At 44.0% G+C, this 23,234-nt stretch overlaps 1 protein-coding gene across 22 annotated transcripts in view; it reads right to left on the bottom strand.

The window, feature by feature from the left end:
* Neb (nebulin) overlaps window positions 1-23,234 on the bottom strand; it is a 184,403-nt gene that overhangs the window by 37,548 nt on the left and 123,621 nt on the right. For 20 of the 22 annotated variants that reach the window (XM_075985221.1, XM_075985227.1, XM_075985232.1 and 17 more), the window contains 29 exons: window positions 22,762-22,866; window positions 22,544-22,648; window positions 22,126-22,230; window positions 21,426-21,533; window positions 21,210-21,323; window positions 20,594-20,791; window positions 20,142-20,246; window positions 19,330-19,434; window positions 19,128-19,232; window positions 18,790-18,897; window positions 17,107-17,220; window positions 16,404-16,601; window positions 15,975-16,079; window positions 15,288-15,392; window positions 14,070-14,177; window positions 13,473-13,577; window positions 12,032-12,139; window positions 11,334-11,438; window positions 11,100-11,204; window positions 9,858-9,956; window positions 9,352-9,462; window positions 8,493-8,597; window positions 7,794-7,898; window positions 7,271-7,375; window positions 5,176-5,280; window positions 4,929-5,033; window positions 4,060-4,164; window positions 2,609-2,713; window positions 1,181-1,285 (listed from right to left, as the gene is read on the bottom strand). In XM_075985221.1, the coding sequence (XP_075841336.1) occupies window positions 1,181-1,285; window positions 2,609-2,713; window positions 4,060-4,164; window positions 4,929-5,033; window positions 5,176-5,280; window positions 7,271-7,375; window positions 7,794-7,898; window positions 8,493-8,597; window positions 9,352-9,462; window positions 9,858-9,956; window positions 11,100-11,204; window positions 11,334-11,438; window positions 12,032-12,139; window positions 13,473-13,577; window positions 14,070-14,177; window positions 15,288-15,392; window positions 15,975-16,079; window positions 16,404-16,601; window positions 17,107-17,220; window positions 18,790-18,897; window positions 19,128-19,232; window positions 19,330-19,434; window positions 20,142-20,246; window positions 20,594-20,791; window positions 21,210-21,323; window positions 21,426-21,533; window positions 22,126-22,230; window positions 22,544-22,648; window positions 22,762-22,866 (3,261 nt within the window). Of the gene's footprint in view, window positions 1-494; window positions 600-1,180; window positions 1,286-2,608; window positions 2,714-4,059; window positions 4,165-4,928; window positions 5,034-5,175; window positions 5,281-7,270; window positions 7,376-7,793; window positions 7,899-8,492; window positions 8,598-9,351; window positions 9,463-9,857; window positions 9,957-11,099; window positions 11,205-11,333; window positions 11,439-12,031; window positions 12,140-13,472; window positions 13,578-14,069; window positions 14,178-15,287; window positions 15,393-15,974; window positions 16,080-16,403; window positions 16,602-17,106; window positions 17,221-18,789; window positions 18,898-19,127; window positions 19,233-19,329; window positions 19,435-20,141; window positions 20,247-20,593; window positions 20,792-21,209; window positions 21,324-21,425; window positions 21,534-22,125; window positions 22,231-22,543; window positions 22,649-22,761; window positions 22,867-23,234 lie in introns of all 22 variants that reach the window. The other 2 variants (XM_075985243.1, XM_075985223.1) reach the window with 2 other exon arrangements.

Raw genomic sequence — 23,234 nt, 5'->3', positions numbered from 1 at the left:
CTCTGAGGGAAAGGTGGCAGCGTGCTCAGCAGACCTTGCTGGGTAGCAATACTATCAACATGAACATGGACAAGGTCCAGAGGCAGCATGGCTAGCCTTGGCTCTCTGAAAGAACTGGGCAACGTTAGAAGAAAACATTAAATATCCAGACCTTTAAATCCATTAATCTACCAAACATCTCAGTTTCTAAGGAATCTGTCTCTTGAAGCAAACATTAAAAAAAAATACAAGTTAATGTTGTACCAATTTGAAAAAAAATTTTTTTGTGAAGCAGACTCAGCTGATCTTGGAGGGTTTCTAAGCATTGGATGTGCAGACAGATGGCTGCCCAGGACCCGGGCCATGGTCAGATTTCGTTTCTAAGGAATGAATATTCACATGACTTCCTGTGAGAAAGCAGCATGGGCAGGGGTCGGGAGAGGAAGCCAATGAGAGCATAAAAGGGAATGCGCGGAAGGTCTGCACTTGCCTCCTCCCACCCTGTCGGACGTTACCTGGCTCCACATGTATGTATTGTAGAGAGCGGTCAACATATCTGGGCGCAGGATTTCATTACATCCTTGTTTCAGAAGCATCTTGGCACTAGATTTATATTTTCTCTGTCCATGCAAAGAGCAGTGAAGCACAAAAGAGACTTATCAAGACAGAAGGAACATGGCTCTAGATCCCAGTCACCTCTGAGTGAAGAGATGTAGGCTTAGCATGCTTTGTGCGCTCACAGAGCTGTGCGGTGAAGACCCCTATGGGCGAGGCAAGGGGAGCGGCTGAAATCTTTACTCTTGCCCATCCACATCCTTGCCAATGGGGAGGACAAAGGCAGCAACGTGTATGTTACCACCCAGACTGCCTTACGGGGATGACATCATCGGAACAGTAAAACGATAGCAGGGATTTCTTTTTGTTTTTACAACTCAATCTGCAGTTTCCAAACAGGCTCTGCAGGGGAGGGGCCCCAGCTTCTCCTCTCATCTTCACCACAGCGCCAATGAGGACACAGAGCATTGACTGGCACACTCAAACAGCGCCTAGGCTCTTTGGGTGGCTAGACAGATGTTTTGAAACAGAACAGTCCAATATCATAGGCAGAACCTATGACATCCTTGCAGCAGACAGGACGACATCTTGTGAGAATTTGGAGCGCGGTCCTGCTTGGGCCGCGCTGCCAGCCTCGTCACAGTACCTGGCTGATCTGGTCGCCTACGGTCTTAGCCAGCAGATGTCTAGGCTCATCGACTACCAGGTGGTATTTATCTTTCCGCTGTTCATAGTCAGCTCTGTATTTTTTCTGGTCGAACATCATATTAAATTATAACAAGAATAAGGCATCAAGGGTACACAGTAACATCTCAGTCTAAACACTCCAGTGAGGGAGAAACCTGTCATTTTTAGCGAGTCCCTCCATCTCCCAGGACAATGTTTACTGTTCATATAGGAAGCAGAAAAGACAGATGAAGACAAACTGCACGGAGAAAGGGCTGGAGCCTAGGAGAGAGCAACCTCTAACAAACTGGGGTACCTCATGCCCAGAGGTTTTCCACCTTTTCATATGACACATTATTAATGTCTGGCATCTTCCACTGTATTTAAAACGAGATGCTGGTAATCTATGAGCTTAACAAATAAGGCAGAAAGAATCCAAAAGTGTAATTAATGCTATAGGAAAATATCACTCGCTCTACTAACCCAGAGGTATAACTAAGTAGGAATACCCCAGCACAGCTGCCATCATCCTGCAGTGCTAATTTACTCGATGATTTAGAGGACACCTGGGAATTCTTTATGGAACAGGAAAAACAAAATCTATCAAGACTGCCCCAGGAAGATACTTATGGTACCTGTTGAGCGCTTTCCAGCCTGGGAATGTGTTGAAATGAAAAAATGAAACAAAAGTAATTGAAATCGACAAAGGTCGTCATGTAAATGCACCACTGGCTACAATCTCATTACGAGGTCTTCTACTAACTTTCTAACATGTCTGAACTTATGCAAATCCACGAATTATCGGAAAGCATAAAATTATAATTTTAGCTATGGAAACATCTAAACATTATAAAATTTCCCAAATAGAACTCACGGTTTTCTTATTTTAACTTGCTCGAATTATATTCAAATTATATCGCTGCAAAAATGGCTCTAGGGAAGACTGAGTTGATTGTAAAGGGGGGGTGTAGATTGGACGACTGTGTATTCCCTTCTGTGGGAGTGGCAGATATATCTGAATACATGGTTCACATAACTACCCCCACTGCAAAGGTCAGGGGGCCTAACCACTTCCCTTGGGGTGCCTCTACGGGACTACTGGATCAACCTTGAACTTCTAGGTCTCCCGGCTCTAACAGTTTAAAGGCGTTTAGCTGACAGTCCACAAAATCCTCCCTCCTTTCTCTGACACCACGGGACTGTGCTGAAGAGGTGAAGGGAGGGGTAAGCCTAGTCAAGGCATTGGCAGAGCCGACCAGATAGTGACGGTAGTCTTTCCAAGTCCTTCTAGGGAACGAACATTTAGGGCAGATTTCCTGTCGTGCTACATATTAGATTTTAATGAAGTAGCCCTACAGATTTCTCAAGAGAACCGAATAGGCTTATTAATCCACTTAGTGGTACGTACCTCATTCATCAACTGAGTTGCGTATTTGAAATGCCTGTTAATTGGGCAATCAGCAACATACTTGAAATTTGACTTCGTCCTTTCAAATACTTCTTTATACTTATACTGGGAGGAAAGAACATAATTATTAGATTGCATATCCAGTCTTAAGGAGGAGTCATGATATTTTTCTTACAATTATAATAATGCTTTCATAGAGCTAACAAATCTTTATTGAGTTTTTCTTCTTACATCCTAAGGAAGTGAAAAGTAGGAAACAGTCCAAAATACACAGTATAAACCATCCATTAGAGCAGCGGTTCTCAGCCCTTCCAATGCTGCGACCCTTTCATACAGTTCTCCTGTTGTGGTGACCCCTCAACCATAAAGTTATTTTTGTTGCTACTTTAAAACTATTATTTTGCTACTGTTATGAATCACAATATAAATATCTAGTATTTTCTGATGGTCTTAGGTGACCCCGGTGAAAGGGTCGTTTGACCCCCAAAGGGGTTATATCTCTTGCAGGTTGAGAACCACTGCGTTAGTTGGTTACTAAATACAAATTCAATGCTGAGCAAAGATCTAAAGCATTTCTTCTCTGTTTGGGTATATTATGATGATGTAACTTTAATGTATTTTGATGCGCCATGTGAATGCAGTTTTTACTCCATTAGTTAGACTATAGTTTTCGAGCAAATAATGTGATAATTAAATATTACAGAGCAGGGGTGAGTGATGACCTAGCTACCCTGCAACCTGTTTTTAAACAATCCTACAATTACGAATGGTTTTTACAATTTTAGATAATTATAACAGAGAAAATAGGTGCTATTATAAATGTGATCCACCAAGTCTACTGTAAAATATATACAGTCTGGCATGTATCAGAAGTTGGCTGATTCTTATTTTATATATTAAAAGCAAAATTCAACTGCTTTATATTGTAAATAGGAAAATTAAGCCCTAAAAAACTTGATTTACAGCTTGTATCACATATTTTGTAGATTAAAATAACCACACTTGATATTTGCTCCTGTATTCGGCTTTAGCTGTGTGGATCATCCACATAGATGAATGAGAGGAAACTCAGGAGTAGTCATGAGTGGCTGTCCTCAATAGTTTTTCATCAGATTCAAAGAAGCTACGGTTAATGAGTTCAGCACTAAAGACATCTCTGCACACGCCTTTAATCCTAGCACTTGGGGAGGCAGAGGCAACCAAAATTCTGTGAATTCAAGGCCAACCTAATCTATCCATAATAAGTTCTAGGTGAGCCTAGCTACACAGTAAGACCCTGCCGAAAAACAAAACAAAATTGAAAATCTCTCAAGATAGTAAAGAGTTCAGCATGGCATTAGTTTCAGGATTTAGGAGTCAGGACAGGGATGAAGCTACAAAGGTTGTTTTCCCTCTGTGAACTGGGTTTGTATTTAATGGATAAAGCATTCTCCTTGAGAATACAGGTATACCTTGCTGTAGAGAGTCTTGTTCTGTTCAGCTAGAGTCAGGTCAGGGGTGTCATGGGCATAACAGCCAATGCCTCTGAGCCAGGTCAGATCTTCTTTATATTTTACCTGAGAGAAGAGGAATATCAAGGAGTTGTAACAATTCATCTCTTAGGAGCCATCCAAGAGAACACGTCAGAACCTCTGATTCCCAAAGTATGTCAAAAAATGAAGATGTGAAATAGCCTGTATTATTTAAATACATTTCTAGAATTACTAATTTTTTCTTATGATTTGTTTGATAATATTTAGAAATTTTCATTTTTACTATTAATCAAAATCAACTTTAACCATTATACTTTTGCAAAGAGAATATCATTGGCTTGGCAGCTATACTTCCATGCAGAGAGGTGAAACCTCTTTCTAAATGAACGTTGCTTTCTGTCACAATCTCTTCAAAGAATCCAAGATAGGCATGAACTATATTGCTTTGAATCATAGAGGAAAACAGAAGGTGACAAATTCGAATATAATTTTTCCTCTCCCAAGCTCATTTAGTTTACTCACTTAGTAATTGAACTTTATGACTTGAATAACCACATACAAGATCTAAACTCTATGGAAGCGGGGCCAGGTAGATGGCTCAGCAGGTAAAGGTGCATGCCACAAAGTTTGATCTTTGGAACTCTAATGGCAGAGTAACAGACTCAACTCCCACGAGTTGTTCTGACTGTCACGTGATTCATCATAGCTCATGTACTGTGGCATGTTACACCTCCTCCCCACCCATGAAAAAAACATAATTGTAACCCAGACAAGTATTTCAGCAGCCCAACTTCATAGCTCCCATGGAAATATGGATTCCTAACGGGAAAACTGGAGGTAACACTCACATCGCTGACGGCATCCGTGACTGCCCGGTGGTGGAAGTGTTCGGGGCGGTCAGGGATGGAACTCCAGATTCCCAGCTGGCTCATGTAGTTCTCCTTGTATTTCACCTGTTGTAAAAATGTAAAGACTCAGAGTTAATCTCTCCGGAGTTTTCAAAAAATGAGATTGTGCTAAGAAAAAGCAAACAAAAAACCCAAAACAGTGGTAGGTTTCAGAGCCCCTCTGAGGTAGTCCTATCCAGGGACACACTTTGCTGATGTCATCTGTGACTTTGCGATGGTACACAATGTCCAGGGCATCCTTCACGGTGTGATATTTCCCTTTCGTCTTTTGAAATGTCTCTTTGTAGCGAAGCTGTTAAGAGAGAATACAACACCAATCATGAAGAATAACTACCATGTTAAATAATTCAGTTCTGCTAAGCTCCCACTTCTCTCTTAGATTTTCCTCACGAATAGATTTAGGGAAAAGTTTGAAAGGTTATCCCAGATGTTAGAAGAGAAAAAGACATGAAGGAAAACTTCATAATCCAAAAAAAAAAAATGACATGGCTTGATAAAGTAATAATGCATGGATCATGGTTCACTGGTGGTGACAAAGGCCTGAGAGTCATTAGTGATGGGAAACTATGGGGGACATGTTAGAATTCTCTGTATGATTTTGCTGTTTTTCTTTAAATCTAAGACTACTTAACATAAGAAAGAAATACATGTAAAGTGTTAATTTATTTCGGGGAAGGACGAAACAAAGACCACAGCCTTGCTAAGACATACTAATGTTCATGGGTGGGGCAGAGATTTGACTCCCACCTCCTGCTGTTAAAATGACTTTTGCACTAAGCAATCTTGACATTTCATTTGGTTATGACTGCTGTCTTTGTGGATGGCCACTCTATTCATCTCATCGACGCAAGACTGCTTCTCTAGGCAGCCTGCTTCCCAACCAAGCACGCAGTGAAAGACATCTTTTCTGAAATGCTTTGTTCTTTACACGGGTCATGTTAGAAAATTACTTGTGGGGTCAGCCATGGCTGATATATTAAAAATTAATACCAGCTACCATCCTTGTTGCACTGGGTGACTTTAAAGATCAAGGTTCTTAGAATTGGTGCTCTTTTAAAGATAAAGGATTTGAAAACTGGCAGAGGGGAAGCTCTGGGGCACAGTCAGACTCTGGGATTGATTTCAGTGTGTGGCCATCCCCATGCAAAGAAAATTAAATTTGACACGAATTAACAGTGGGCAATGTTGGTCAGGGTGGCTCCAGCAGTGTGCTCCCAGTACTTGGGAGGGACCGTTGTAAGTTTGAGGCCAACTCCAGCTACCCAGTGAACGATAGGCCTCCTTCAGCTACAATGTAAAAGTCTGTCTCAAGAAAACAAAACAAAAAGGGGAAAATTTAGCAGTAACCTTGAATGATAAAGACAGGGGATGTCACAAGACTGGAACTGTCCGAAAGGACAGAGGAGAATTTATGGCTTTCTCATCTTGAATTTCAAGTGCTAACTGGAAATGTCTCTTTCCTACTAATTCCTTTGTGTGGCCATGAAATCTAGAGCTATATTGTGGACACGTGGTCCTGACTGAGGCTTTTGGCTGGGTCTAAGTCTCAAGTTGTCCATCCCATGAAGGGTTGTGGCAATAGATATAGTAAATCTGCAGTTGAGTTCTGAGTCACAAAGCCAGGAGGAGCTGGGCACCTCCATCAAGTGAACTAATAATTCCTGTCTTCAAAAACAGATAAACTGGTTACTAGTGAAAGGCAGACATGTCCCTGAACAGGTGATGGGGACAATGAAAGTCCACCCTCTGATTCTAGCTGCTGTGATCACATATCCTGGCACTCACACACTGTATTGATCAATTAAGAGACAGACGAGAGCATTTCCCAAGCATTGATAAAGTAGTGTAATAGACAATGCTCATTTTCTTGTATATTCTTACAGCATCATCACGTTTCTCATTTTCTCATTCTATTTCACACACAAGAAAAATTAGATAAATTATATGGACTTAAAGAGCAGGCAACTAATTTGAATCTGTTTGTCTGCATCCAAGACCATGATTTTATGTCTAAGTAAATTAGCTACCAAGTATCTCTAGGATGCTACCCAAAAGTTACAAGGAGGGGACCATATTGTTGCCTAAGAGATAACTAATAGCTTGTAGCCTCTCAACACAGTTCTTAGCTACTTTGCTAGATTGGTACTGTGTGAGTATGTGCTCTTTCCTGATTCACATTGTGAGCAATGACTTTTAGCTATGGCTGTGATGGAACAGTTTGTGTTGCTGGATAACCGCAGCTCTCCCTGTCACAGAAGGAGAAAGAAGGAAGGGATGCTCACATCACTGGCGTTCCAGTAGGCCCTCTTGGCTCTGATGAGGATTGGCGTGTCTGCAACTGGTGTATACTTGTCCTTCATCTTTTCATACTGAATCTTGTACTTGTTCTAAGATACAAAAATAGCAGAGAAAGACAAACAAGTTCAAATCTTACTACAATTATCGTGGTGTATTTGCATGTCTGTGTGTTTGGGGCATACGCATGGAAGTCTGAGGGTAACTCTGTGGAGCTGGTTCTCCTCATTTTCTGTGGGTTCTGGACACTGAACTCAGGTTATCAGGCTTGTACTGCAAGCACTCTCTTGGCAGAGCCATGGCACCAGCCCCAGTTTGTGATTTAACCCTCCCCAGTTTACACCCAAATCACAGATCTAAGGAAAAGGCACATCCTATCTCATCCGTAGAGTACAGCTTCTGTGGTTGGGGGATGCCGAGCCCACTTTGTAGCGATAAAATTCTCATTAGAAATAGTAGATGAAGTATTTCTTAGCAAACGGGTATGCTGGTGTAGAATCCCCATCTTACCTCGCTGACCAAGTCCTTCACGTCTTTGGCATGTTGCAAGGCTGTGGTCTGGTTTCCAGCATGGTGATGGGGTCTCTCTTTAGTGGCCAACTCAACATAGAGATACTGGGTAACAAGAGCGGGGAGGAGTCAGAGACTCAATTTTACCTGTCCTCTTAATTTTGAGTCTTTATTTGTGTGTTTGGTTGCTCGAGGTTGTTGTATGTGTTTGTGAGTTTGTTTCTCTGTAAGTGTCACTTGAAAACACCCACCCACAAACCAGTTGTCCAACAGCTCTTCTGCTGGGTGTGGTCCAGTGTACAGCCAAGTGATAAAGAATGCTAAGAGAACACTGGGCGGATTCTGAAAGCTCCTTCAGCATCCTTTCTCCCTAGCATTGCCTGCATGTGTGACACAGAGTTTCTTTGTCTGTAGATAACAGACACATCCTTGAAGTGATCAAACAATCAGTTTTTTTACTCCTGAGAGTCCGTACCCACTCATCTGAGGACAAAATTAGACAACCCTTTGCAAAGAAGACATAGTATCCTTTGCCTGTAAAATCATCAGAATTCTCATAGTTTTGAAGAAAACTGCAATGTTAGTGGGCACAGACTGCAGCAAGGACAACCAACTGTGTCAGCTACCAGCCTAAGAAGGTCAAGCAGACATTACTGTCCCATGGCGGGCTAATCGACATTCATAATTGGTAGGCATTACCTGACTCTGAAGCTTCTGTCCTCGCTTGGCTCTTAGGAGGTCAGGAGTATCGGGGACTGAAGTGAAGACGGACTTCAGCTTCTTGCCCGTAGCTCTGTACACCAGCTAGACGCAAAACAAGCCATCATTGTCCCTAGATGACCTGACGACTGCTTACTCATAGGGAAGGCAGGCAACCTACTACTGCAGCAGACTAAGTAAGTTTCTTCCTTCTAAACCCGTGGTTCCCAACCTCTCTACTGCTTTGACCCTCTAATACAGTTCCTCATGTTGTGGTGACTTCCTATCACAAAATTATTTTCATCGCTACTTCATAACTGTAATTTTGCTACTGTTCTGAACTGTAATGTAAATATTTGTGTTTTCTGATGGTCTTAGGTGACTCCTGTTTAAGGGTCTCTTGACCCCCAAGTTGAGAAACCAGTGCTCTAAACTGATGGTTTATGATTATTTTCCTCTAGAAGCTTCTTCCCTTTGCCCCCATGACATTAATACAGCAGATATTATCAAGCCTTCCAATAGCTGACATTACTGTTGCTGTATTCTTCATATACTCAAGACAGAAAAACTTGAGTTAGCTTTAGTTTGCAGACAATCGTTCAGTATAAAGACTTTCTAAATTATAAAGTCATGTCAAGTCTCTCATTCGCCTTAGTTGTAGAAAGGCAAATATTAATGTCTATTTTACAAAAAGAGAAAATTAAAACAAATAAATTGAGCCAATGTAAGGCCAACTGATTAACAGAGACATTGGGTCACTCTGCAGTCAAGGGATGATCACAGACAGGAACCAAGAATCTTTTGAGTAGCTCAGTCCAGCTGGTCCGTTTGCCTCTCCAGACAGATGATGGACGCTTACCTCACTCAGATGGGTTTTCAGTTCCTGCACTTTCCTGTACTCCGGGGTGTCAAGCACCACTTGGTACTTGTCTCGCATCTTCCTGGCGTTATCAGTGTACAGGTAATTTGACTTAGGAGAGGAAAGCCAGAAAGACAAACTGGTTAGTTATGGAAGGGACTGCATGGCACACATGACTGGCATATGCAAACTGAGCAGGCTTTGGCTGTGTCCTGGGATACTAAGAGTCTCGATGATATATCCACCCTATATCTCCCGGCCCCCACCTTCATCTTCCTAGGCAACAACAAAAGCAATTATCATTTAACTACGTTCATTACCTTTCTAACAGGCGTGGATCATCATAAAAAAATCACTACCTACTTCAGTGGGTTGATGGCAAATTTTCCTTAAAAGTAGATGTAGGCCGAGATTTGTTCTGCCCTCCCCTCCCCATACTGGAAGCTAGCAATGGGATGCGTGATACATGTGTGGGGAAGCTGTATACCGTGAAGGTGTGACCTCACCCAGAGTTTCCTTAGGTGCCGGGAGCGGACCATGTCGGGAGTGTCATACAGGAAACAGCCGAGTCCCTTCAAGATCTGCAAGTCCTCTTTGTATTTAATCTGTGGGGCAGACATAGACAGCTGGTTGTGAGCCAATATAAATACACAACAAAACTACAGGACAGCCACACTTCTTTATCAGTGCACAGTAGCTCTTCCTATCACAGGTTTGCTTTCTGTGGTTTCAGTTTTCCAGCGTTAACTGGAATGAAAAAATATGAAAATGAAATATTCCAGAAAAAGCATTTTTTTTAAGCTGGGTGGTAGTGGTGCATAACTTTAATCCCAGCACTTGGGAGGCAGAGGTGGGCGGTTCTCTGTGAGTTTGAGGCCAGCCTGGTTTACAAGAGCAAGTTCCAGGACAGGCTCTAAAGCTGCAGAGAAACCCTGTCTCAAAAAACCAACCAAACAAATAAAAGCAGTTTTTATATTTTAAATATCTTTTATCTTAGTATATTGTTATGATTATTCTACTGTAATATATGTTGTTAAGCTTAATATCTTATGCCTAATTCACAAGTTCAACTTTATCCAGAGTATGTATTTAATGACCGTATAGTCATGGTTTGGTACTGTCCATGGTTTGATGTATCCCTTGGGGGGGGTCTATGAAAGGTACCCTCCTCCACCAATACAAGGGAACACTGTAGTTTTCATCTTGACTCAACATGTATACCTTCTGATATTACTCTGCTTGCATTCAGACCATAGTTGAATCTCTAACCCTGAGTTGAGGGGAGGGCACTAATATTGTGTTATCACATTAAGGGAAAAAAAATTCACAGATTTAAGGGATTGATCCACCAGGAAAAGGAGATCCCCAAGGAGTTATTTTCCTAATGGCAATAAGAAGATGCTACGAGGGAGTGCTACCAGGACCAGGACGGGGAAAGAAAGCTAATCTGACCTGGGATGCAGGGCACTGAACGGTAGGAACTGGTGAAGACCTTACGCTGATGTAGAGTGGCGGTCACTGAATGAGCAAGCGTGGTGGCAGCCCTCTTCCTCCACTGGTTTTCTCCTGACTTTCCCCGTGGCTGGGGAACTGTAGGACTTCCCTAACAATTTCACCTCCAAATTGTACATGTAGGTAAGAAGTGAGCACTGGAAAAGGCTTTTCAAAGACCACTGGGTGTCCTAAATGCGAAAAGCAAGGCTACTTCTTGGTGGGACTCCTTTAGAAAGAGCCTACAGGATTCTTACGTCACTGGTGATGTCTCCCACGTAGCGACAGTGCAACACTTGAGGTGTGTATGGCAGCGAGATCATGTGGCCCCGCGTCTTGAAGAAGTCTGATTTGTAGATCAACTAAAGAAAAACAAAAAGAACAGAAACTCACATTAGAGAACAAATGGCCAGCGTTTCTCCGTGGGTGATGGCCTGTCCACTCCCCAGCATTTTCCCTGGGTGATGGCCTCTCTGTCCCATCATTCTCACCTCACTGACAGCTTCCTGTGTCTTCTTGACTTGGCGGATCTCAGGTGTGTCTGGAGTTGTGTGTATCTTGTCTTTTAGTTTATGATACAATTCTCGATACAGTCTCTGCAGGGAAGGAGAAACCATTCTAGGTGTTTGGGGCAGGAACACAGGGGCATTTACTGACTAAGAAACAACTGAATACTTTACACAAAGAACCAAGAGAGGAAACTCTGAGACTATAAAATGATTTAAGGTTAGCATAAGAGAAAATGCTTATTTCATTTTGGCGAAGAATTCTGAGGGCAAAGTGGTCTACATCCCATGACATGGTTTGCTTAGTAGGACAGAGGTACAAATACAGCTGATGACAATCAGGGCTGTAAGTCAGACAAAAATATAATTTGATGAAAGATGTTGCACAAATATCATCATAGTCTATGGAATCAAGTCTTTATGATGAATGAGGGACACAACAATCAAATAGGGTCCTCATACTGTCTTCCAGTTTGTAAACTTACAGATGAAGCCCAAGAAATTCTTAAATGCATTTCAAATGAAGTCATGATTTTTTTTATTTTTATTGATTTTTATTGACCTCTACATGTTTCTCTGCTCTTTCCCTGCCTCTCCCCTCCCCTTCAACCCTCTCCCAACGTCCCCCAAAAGTCATGATTTTCAATTCAGTATTTTTCTCCAAGAATAAGTGTTCACAGTACCTCACTAGTAACGTTGTTGACTCTCCGGACATGGACGAACGGGACATCCTTGGGCCCAAGTGTGTACCCATATGCCTTGATGTGTTCATAGGCTTCTTTGTATTTGAACTGAGAAAGCAAAGTCAGACTGAGATCAGTGATGGCTACACATACTATACTTCTCAATTAGAAAAGAGATTGTGTCTTGATTTGAAATTTTTCTCTAAACTCTAAGAGTAAGAACTAGCCATAATTTAAATAAATATGACATCCATTTAATATTATTTTGTTATTAATACTATGTGTGTATGTGCATGCCATGGGTGTATGGGCACAGGTACATGTGTGTGACATGCGTGTGGATGTCAGAGGTCAACTTTCTGGAATCTGTTCCCTCCTTCCACCACGGGCTTTGGGGTCAAATCTGGTGTCAGACTTGCACGGCATACGTTTTTCCCCTTTGCACTATCTCACTGGCCTCACTGACACAATTTTAGTATTGTCTTAAGTCTTGGAAGTTATTAGTTGAATGATAAGCACATGTCTATAGAAAGGTTAAAAAATTCCCACCTGGGTGAAATCTATTTGTAGGAAGTGAAGGAAACCCAAGACATAGCCATCACTTTAGTCTCAAAGTGGTTTGAAAATTAGGAAATAGGACCAAGGAAAAAGGACCAAGATGACATTTTTAATACTGATGAATGACTTATAGACTGATTTCTAAAAATAACAGGTTTGACTCTTAAATTTGTTCATGTTTGCTTTGGAGCTGTATTATTGGGCCACGGCGGCACTGTGTCATTGGCACAGCTGATTCCCAGGACTCTGAAGATGAGCACCAATGAGAGAGAGAGAGCTGAATCTTGGTCTCTAGCCAATGGCTGGCTATGGTACAGCCTGTAGACTACCACACTCTTCTAAGAGTCGCCCCTGGAGTACATGTCTCAGGTCTATGCTGGCACTCAGGATATCCAGGAAAGGGAAGTATCGGTGGACTTCCAGCGGCAAATCACAGGCAGTGGAGTCTAGATAGCCCACGAACCGAGCTCAGACGTAAAAACCAAGGTTAAGTGTCAGGCTCAGTGGCTCAGTAAGTAGTCTCTTCAAAAGGACACACAGTGACGTCTCCTAAGTAAACTTTGTATTTCCAGTAAATGATGTCGGGGAGAGCTTGGGATGTTTCCAGTCCCAGGCCAGCTGAGACAGAAGCATCTTGACAGCGCTCAACACTGAGCCGAGGTGCCCAGGTTGTCCTGTTGTAACCCACTGTGGTATGTAGGCACTACCAAACAGTATGTCAAACGGTATGGGGTGCATCTCATCCCCAGGAACATGCTGTCTGCCCGTGCCCTGCCCACCATCAGGCTGAGCCTTCTGGGTATCGTTTGAGCATGAGAACCGATGCTAACATTAGTCTCTGCACACTCAAATTTCAGGCCCCGACAGAATGAAGATTACTCACGTAGCTACTCATGTAGCGCATGTCCTTGGCGTGATTGAAGTGAGGGGTATCACCTGGGAGCCTGTATCCAGTGGGCAGGTAGCGCAGGCCTTTCTTGTACAAATTCTGCCCGAATGAAAAAGAGCAAGTAAAATGTCTTCTGGCATCGGAGACATTTTAAACACATCACAGGCAGTTTGTTAGATTTTTGGCGAGACACAGGAAAGGGAGTGAAGGGTAGGGCCCGAGTTCTTCACATTCAGTGACTTCTGCCTTTATCCCTTACGGTTAGTAGCCCTTTAGAATCAAATGCCCTAACTCTGTCATTGTGATTTCGAGGTTTTAAAGAGCAGTGACGGCATGCCAGCTCTCTTCTTTCTGACTTGCAAATATTGGACAACAACACGCCCATTTTTAATTTGTTTGATTGCTTGATAGGAGGATCCCATTAGTCAAGAAGGAAGGCAAAGTACGCTGTTTATTGTTCAACTCTTTGAGTGGAAAACAGTATTTATATACCTTCCAAGATCAGTCAGTGAGGATGCATACACAAGCCAGCATGCCTCTAGGGACCCTGTGGCTGGGGTTTCTGCCCATACTCCCTTTCCCAACACCCACCTCACTCTGGAGCTTGTACGCATGGAGGGCCCGGTCCAGATCCACGGTTTTGGTGGTTGGGGCCACTTTGCCTCTGATGCTGTGCACATAGTCATAGTGGTAGACAGCCTGGGTGAGGAGAGGTAAGGTCAGTCATCAGACTGTGGGAGCATTGTTAGAAAGACACAGAGCAAATGGAGATCCATGATCTCTTTAACGACTATGAAAAGGGTGAAGCTGGCCTTTGCTTAATGTTATAAATATGAACCCCTGTCTCTGCCACCACTGCTTGGACCTGATCTGGTGGCACTATTTTGCAAGTTAGCTGGAGGAAGTTGGTCAGTGGGGGCAGATTCTTGTCACAGGCCTGCTTCCCCACCCCTTTCTCTCCTTCCTGTCTGCCACAGGCAGAGAACTGGCCTTCCCCACATGCTTCTACCACCATGGTATCTATCCAAGGACACAGGACCAAGAAACCATGGAATGAACTCTCTAAACCTGAAAGACAAATGAAATAACTCTTCCCATTGTTTCTGTGAGGGATCTGTCACAAGAGAAAAAGAACGAATGAACCCAGAGACCTCTGCTGTGTAACTCTCTCTTTTTATGCAATGGAGTCAGAACCAAAGCTGCAGATATCCCTGGAAGGTGGACAGCCCATCTCAGGTGTCAAGGGGTAGCCATCTCCCCTCCAGGAGTTCTAGATAATAGGTAGGACCCTTCTCTTTCCGGGTGCAATCTATTTACTTGCTACCTGTGCATTTAATTGACCAAGGACAGCTTGGTGGCTTGACAGGGAATATGTGCACAATCCATTTTACACACGAGCCTTGGAGGAGTTAGAAGCTTTTCCCAGGCTTGGATTATGTGGCAGAGGCAGGACTCTAACCCACACCCTTAACATCGCAGCCCACTCCCTTCCCATTCTACCAGCTGGCTCTGATTAACAGAAGGTCTAGACAGGGAGACAGACATAAATGCCTCTAACAATACACAGTATAGCATAAAAAGCAGCACTGGGTGCTCTAACAACAAAGCATTTCACAAACTCACTCACGACATCACCCCTGCAAACTGCTGACACTCTGGATGTTAGGGAAAAGGGGGCTGTGCAGGCCCTTTCTAAGGCACCAAGTCTAGTACCCAGGTAGGAAAGGGGCTGGTGTTCCCCAGTCTTTGGTTGAGTCGTGCCCCATCTTCACTGCTACCCAAAAAGTCGCTTCCCCAGGGAGGGCTTACATCACTCAGCTGTTTTCCACTCTTGACAGCCTGAACGTAGACCGGCGTGTCGGTCACCAGCTTGTAGTCATTCCGTGTCTTCTGCACGTGAGCTTTATACTTGATCTGCCAAGAAGAAGCAAGCAAGCCTATGCTGGAACATCTATTGCAGTAGGCAGCATAATATTTTACAAAGGGCTTGAGAGTCACACCCATCCACAATGTGCACAGGATGGATTTGAAGTTGAATGCCCACACTTCCAGTGTTTACAATCATAGGGGGCTTTAGAGTTTTCTAGAAGGTGTGACAGCTGCTCTCCTCGGAAAGTTTTTGCTGAAATCCTCTCATATTACATTGTGTGGCAGATTTCCCTGCACCTTATGACTAAATCCCATCTATTATCCTAACAGATATATAGTAAAAATTATGTGTCATTAATATATTCAAAATAGTTTAAAAGGTGAAGAGGAGAGCTTGGAGTCACTTCTGCACAGAGGAACTTGACACAGCTGGGTCAGGTTGTTTGATAGAAATACTAAATGCTGAGAAGCGAATATTATATTTTTAGCATCTTTCTCCAGCTTAGCCACCCTCAATAAGACTTAATTTACAACGGCGCCGTGGCACTGTCTTTGTTTTAAGCATTGTTTCCTTGCCTCTAGATTGTGCAGAGGTGTGCCCTAGACCAAGAAACCGAAGACACTCACGTCGTTGCGTAAATCATAAGCATGTTTTGCATGGAGAATTTCAGGAGTGTCCCAGACGTAGCAACCAATGCCCTTCAGCCAGGTGAGGTCATCCTTGTACACAATCTAGGAGGGGGGTTTCAGCAGATGCAGAGGATAAGAAACACATATCTGGCCATTTCTTGAAGAGCAAAGAATAGGTGTAGCCTAGACCCAGGTGACACTGGGAAGGAATGAAAAGCAAAAGTTCCTGGGCAGAGACTGAGAAGCCACAGGGATCTCTGCTCAGCCCGGCTTCCAGGGATCACTCCCAAATCCCTCAGACCCATGGACAGGAAAGCAAGAGGGACAAAGGCAATGTGGAGATCTAGATGAGCCTGCTTTTCATCAGGTGGGAAGGGGGGGATTGGTGGGGCGACCATGGGGGTCCCTCCTAAGCCATGGGCTTACGTCGCTGATCTGGTCAGTCACTTTCCTGACGTGACTGTTGACTTGTAAGTCGGGGTGGCAGATCCATTCATGGAGGCGCAGGCGGTAGTCCACCTCGCTGACTTTCTTCTGAGAATCCTTGGCCGTCACCATCTCCACCATGTCGGGCACGGTGTGGATTTTCATCTTGTTCTGTTCATACACTGATCTGTACAGGCGCTGGGAAAGTCAAGTTGCATCCCAGTTACCAGAAAGCTGCTGTATCGTCACGCAACGTCTGCCTTCTCCAGCTTATAGCAAGCAGTGGGGGATGGGATGGAAGCTGGACTCTTCTTGAATCTTGTATAGATTAAAACCAGGCTATTTTTTTAAAAAGATCCATTTTTATTTTTGTCTGTGTGCGTGTATGAGTGAGTGTATATCACATGCATGTGGGGCCCCTGGAGCTGGAGTTCCAGGCAGTTGTGAGTTGCCTGCCATGGGTTCTGAGAACCAAACTTGGGTCTTCTCTAAGAACAGCAAGTATTCTTATCTCTTACCCATTTTATCTCTCAGCCTCCAGAACCGTTTGCTAAAGTGTGGGCTGGGATAATACTTAGCTTCTTTCTGTATGTACAACCAGTGCCACGTGCCTGGCTTCATAGAACAACCTCATAGAACAACGGATACCACGTGACAACTTGATTCAGCTTCTGTGCCCACTCAAACCTTTACCGGTACTCACATCGATGTTGAGCTTGCCCACCCGGAGACACCGTGCAGTGTTTGGGTCGTCGTCAACGCTTTTTGGCAACGTGTAAAGAGCTTTGAATTTTTCATATTCTTCTCGGTATTTGATCTATAGAGGACAAGAAGAAAAAGCTAAACCATGAAGAGTAAAGACTTACTGTTTAAAAAAAAAAAAGCGTGAGACAAAGGTCCTGCCTCCGGGATTCAGATAACATGCTGCGGGGTTGGGGCTGGAGTACTTCTCAGTGCTCACGTTTGGACCCATACAAAGACACTAGAGCCGGCACAGGGCTGTCGTGAGGCTGCAACCAGGCCGCGTCTGGAAGTACTTTTATCCTGGACCAGGCTATAAAACTGTATTGTTTTCAAGTGCCCACATCAAATACCACTGCTACTACACACCTTACTTCTAGGATTACACCTTAGGTGGTTAAAATGTTTGTAACGATGAGGATCAAAACCCAGGGCCTTGAACGTTCAAGGCAAACAGCCTGCCACTGAGCCACGTCCCCCAGCTTGTGGTAAGCAGACAGTTAAATCTGAAAGGTTCAGACTGGGCTTGGAACCTTTGGTGTTGAGACATGCAATGGCCTATGGTTGAGAGTGATAATTCTTGAATTTCCATGTCTCCAAGTGCTTGCAAAGGTAGCTCAGTCAGCCTTTGGTGTTTCGTTTGTACCACCTGTCAATCAATACTCTACAACACAACAAGCTAGGACAAGGCAGAGGTAAGAGGCAGCCTCCGGGGCACGGGAGCAACACACAGGCTCTCAGGACTCAGAGAGCCACTCTCAGAGGCAGTGGGGGGCTGCTTCATCAATTAGAAGCCAAACAGAATTTCCGCCCAAATCCCAAACAAATACCAGGACACAATATTCCAGCGTCTCTGAGCTGATCTACCCTCAGCTGTGAAAAGTCAGCCTTCACAGGAACTCCATTTCCCCCTTAAAAATTATTTCCAACCGATGTCGGGATCCTTAATTCCCCCCACCCCTCGCATTCCAACAATATTCTGCTCAGCATCTGCAATAGAAGAAGAGGCGCCTCCCCCGGGGCTCTGTAAAATGTATTCACCAACCCCAACGAGGGGCATGCTCCTCGGCCACATCGGCTTCTCTGTAACGGTGTGAAAACCAGCTACAGCTACCACACTCCCCAACTTAGCTTTGGACCAGAGTTCTCACCTTAATTCTAGCAAAATACTCTATTTTTGGTTTTGTTTTCTGAGCCAGGATCTTACTCTAGCCTGGATGAGACTGGCCTTGAACCCACTGCAATCTTCTTGCCTTAGTCTCCTCCATGCCGGACTTGTAGTGAGCCACCAGGCCTGGCTGGAAACGCTCCATTCTTATGGTGGTTCGTGTTATTTGTGTTAGCTTTCTCTCTCCACTGCTGGCGGAAGCAGAGGCTACCCAGCCATGCTATCTGCACACAGGGAGCCTGAACGACTGCATCCCCGTGTCCTCCCGACTGGTATGACTCTCCAGGGACTACAGCGCCCCGAGAGGAGGCAGTGAGCAGGGACTTTGATGTCAAGCTATTAGAAGTGTTTGCCAGACACCCCTGGGGTGTTGGGGTGCTTCTGGGCAACATCAGAACAGCCTGGGAACTTCTTGGTATAGTGGGGGGGGGGGGAGGAAAGGATGAGGGGAGGCTGTGATGCTTGTACTTGACTTACATGACTGGCCAGGTGCTTCTGGTCCTTGGCATGAGTCAGGGACAAGGTGCTGGTTGGCAGCTTATAGCTGGTGGCTTTCACCTTATCCCAGGCCTCCTTGTATATGTTCTAGAAGGGTTAAAAAAAAAAACCTTGTGAATACAGGCACCACGCTCTGGTTAGCCCCCACATATTTTCCAACCCCGGGGCATTCTTTCAGTGTGAAGTTTAGCTGTATAGTGAGGATATATTGGGAAAATGGGAAGTTGATGGTTCAGGAAAAACTGGACAAACCTTTATGGAAAGGATTTATCCCTATTTTTAAAAAACCTGTCTCTGAAGGGGAAAGGATGACTCACACTGCTGTAAAGACTTTTCAGGTTCTTGGTTCTGTCGTAATCGGCAGTCTCTAGCACCGTGGTATACTTGTCTTTAATCTGATGATAATTTTCCTTATATTTCACCTGCAGACAGAAAGGAATGACTTCCGCACCTCTGCTGGTGGAAGACCTCTGAAGACAAGAAAGGGCGTACCCTACAGAGAGGACAAGGACATCATACCTCGCTGGCATTGATGCCACTCTGAAGAGCAGTCACGTAAACCGGCGTATCTGTGACCAGGTTATAGTTCTGCAGATTGTCTTTGCTTGCTGCTGTGTATTGTAGCTGTGAAGGAAAACAAAAGTCGTCCAAGATGGCAAACAAGCAAAAAGTTGGCTGCTTCTGGCATCTTAGCCATCTCTGCCTTGACTGCTGGGTTTCTGCTTTAATTTAAGAAGCAGGCTGCCACCACTCTGCCGTCCACAGACTTTGTGCTGCAGCCAAAACAAGCAGCAGCTGTCCTTGGCCAAGACAGAGGTCTGGATCGCTGTGAGGTGTCTTTCTTCATTCTGTTACCTTCTCCATGCCGCCTTCCAGCCCTCCCAGTAGCAGCCCACAGAGCCAATAGCCATCAGACCTGCCCAATCACAGCTCATCTGTGACACATGCTGCGACATGCCCCAGATAATGATTTCCCCCAAAACACAGATGCCTGTTGTCAAAGCACACTTTACTTCCTATATTCTGCACGTTAACCTGGCCAAGACGGAGATGCCTATAAACAGTTCACCAACCCACAACCCTCTCTCCTCTGTAACTTCCTGTCACAAATGCACATGACCTTCAGCTATAGGATAGAGTCACACCAGAGAAGGTCACCACAAGAGGTCTGATTGGGGATAGTTGCCTTAGATTATGAGTTACCTTAGACCATGCACCTTTACAGCAACCTCTCATCAGAGCGTAGGGACAGCCTGGCCAGCAGCCCACGGATGCTACCATGGACTATGGTGACATCTGGACAGTTGGTCCTTATAGGGAGATCGGCTCACCTGACTCTGGAGGTCATATGCCTTCTTGGCATGGAGGATCTGGGGTGTATCCCAAACATAGCAGCCAATGCCTTTCAGCCAGTTCAAGTCATCTTTATATACATTCTGCAACAAAGAAGAAAGACGAAAGGTGTCAGGTATTCAGAATTTACAGTTGGTCCCTTTGATGGCTTCTTGCTGCTCCTTGACCTTCAACCAGCTGAAAGCGACTTCCTGGCTGAAAGATGTCTCAGAGGGGAACTGCCTAATCTGAGTCTAGTGCTGAACTGATTAAATATTCAGCACAGGCACCCTACGGCTCAAAGGGGACCCTCACACGAAGAGTAGATAGTCATGCCACTTAGTGTTGGAAGTCTCTGGGTCTGTGAGAAGGGGAAGTGGCACCATGGGAGGTTAAGCAGGAATAGGTGAAGTCTGCAGGCTAAGGCAATGTGCAGAAAAGGGCATCGTACATCACTCAAAATCTCCTGGGCGTTTCGGGCGCGGACAACGTTGGGCTCCTCCGGAAGTGACGTCCACTGGTGGAAGTAGTGTCGGTACTCCAGGTCGCTGAGGATGTACTGGCACCTTTTCGCCAGCACGTGGTTCATCATGTCGTTGGGAATATGCACGTTTGCTTTTGTGTCCTCATAATCTCTCCTGTAGTTCAACTAGAGATGGTTTTAGAGACAGAAATTATTAAGGGATGAAAACCTAAAATATTCAGGCCAATTTCTTTAGTCCCATTTCTAATGTAGATCAGTACGTAGAGAATAATACATAAAATAACATTAAAAATTTAAAACGTGTTCTTTCTAACCCTCTGTAATACAATGTCATTAGGAAACTTGTTTTCCTTCCCCCCCCCCCCCCCCAGTTCAAAGCCCTTATTGTAGGCTTGGTTAAAAAAAAGGGCGGGGGGCAATGTGTACAGACAGTTAGGGTGATAAAATCTGAGAGATGATCCATCCCCCCCGACTACTCTCTCTCCCCCAGCTAATCTTGAGTCCCGGGGAAGGTGATAAATTCGTGGACACAAGAACACACGGAAGCTGTACACATCTCTCAGGGAAGTAAGTCCTGACTCACCGCACTCCGCATCTGCTGGAAATCCAGGCAGTGGACCACTCCGGGGAATTCGCTTATTTCTTTTCCAGCCAGGTAGTGACCCTTCTGCTTCTCATAGGTTTCCTTGTATTTCAGCTGAAAAATGGGTTCAACATTGAGAATCGCTGGAGTTTTCTATCCAACTTCTTGCTCCTCAATAAAGACTCTGATCCTAGGAGAGGAAACAGTCAAACTGACCTCACTGTTCACCAGGTCGGCATGCTTGGCTCCAACGATGGGAATGTACTTCTCATCCAGGGTGTAGCCGTAGGCCTTGGTTCCCTCCCATGCTCCTTTGTATAGTATCTGGAACAAAAAACCATTATGTTAATAGAATCACATTTACATATACCCAAACCATCATTTATGTTCAAGGCAAGAATGATTATCATCATTAGAGTGCCTAACCTAAAACCAGGAAGTTATTTCATTAAATCTACAAATGGAAACATTTTATAACAGTTGATCACATTTATACTTCTTGAAAAAATGATAAATTTGCACATAAGGAAAAGACTCACCAAACATTGTTCCATATTGGTACACACACACACACACATATACACACACACACCACATACACATACACTTCTTTAAATTAGCTGGATTAAATTAGGAAGTATAGGCCTTCCATTTGCTGACTAGGATTGTACGTGTAGGGTTGTTGAGGAGGGATGTGTTCTCCATTTTTCTTTCTTTTTGGTACCTGTTCCATCCTTCGTGCTGTCCTCAGAGACCTGATAACACTTGCTACACCATTACCTATTTATTTGCATTAGTAGAAGCAATGAAGACAACTGGCCACTCTCCAAGTTCATCAGTTTACAAACCAGTTAAGAATACGAAAATTGACAAGACCGTAATTAGGAAACAAGTCATTATATAAAATAGGACTCACAGTGCTGTAGAGTTTCCCCATGTCTTTGGAGTGGGTGATGTGTGGTGTGTCTGGAGAAAATATGTACTTGCCCTTTGCCTTATTAAATGTTTCCTTATATTTCACCTAAAAAGAGAAAAAATAAAACCTTTCGGTTAGCCTAAACTCACATTTAAAATTTCCTAAGACATACCTTGAAGACATAATAATCTACATTTACATAGAAAAACTAACCAATTGGTTGACTTACAGTTCATTTTAGCTAATTGAATATTCTGGTTAAGAATACAGATATGTAAAAGTGGATGCAATATATACCATTGTCAAAGATCGTCTTGCAATTTATCCCTTTCTCAATTTTAAGTTGTCAATTATCTAGAATTAATAATTCACTTAGCTTCTTGGTCCAAGCACTTCAACATAAACAATATGAACTTACATCACTTTGATTGACTGAGTTAATCTTGGCTAAAACAATCTCTGGAGGGTCCACTACACTGGTAAAGTTGGGATAGTTGTCAAGAGCGTCTTTCTTATATTTTATCTGAAATGAATAGAGACAATTAAGATAGCTCTGTCCCCACAGATGGCACCCCATCCCTGTGTGGCAGGTAAGAAAAGTAGGCATTAGGTTAAAAATCCAACAGCTCTGCATACCTGATTCACCATTTCCTGGTTCCGTGTAACCCTCACATGGTCCACAGAATCCAGAGGGATCCAGCCAATACCTCGGAGCCATTCCAGGTCAGCTTTGTAGACATTCTGAGGAGAGAGGAGAGATAGAAGGGGCCGTAGGTGATCTGTAGGATAACCGCAGAGGAATCTTTCAGAACATTGTGATGGATTTCTCTTTAATGGCTGTTGTCTCATTCATTCAGCCATGGCTTTGCCTGGTATTAGTTCTTGAGCCTGTGACTGCACAAGGCCCTGAGTTCAGTGCCTCAAGGACTCAGCACAAGGTGAAGTGCTGTGAGAGCGAGGTCACTGGAGGGCGACTGGAGTAGGAATAAGTTGTGGCCGTGAGGAAAGGTTTACCAAAGAGGCTGCAGTCATAGATGGGCAGGGTATCTCACGCTAGCTACCCGCACTACATGAAGGAGAGTGTACATGGACATGCTCATGAAGGTCTG

Source organism: Microtus pennsylvanicus, chromosome 9 (genome assembly GCF_037038515.1).
Source record: "Microtus pennsylvanicus isolate mMicPen1 chromosome 9, mMicPen1.hap1, whole genome shotgun sequence".
In the NCBI taxonomy this organism is placed as follows: Eukaryota; Metazoa; Chordata; class Mammalia; order Rodentia; family Cricetidae; genus Microtus; species Microtus pennsylvanicus.
The sequence above is the reverse complement of the archived record's forward strand: the minus strand, read 5'-3'. Positions and strand labels throughout refer to the sequence as shown.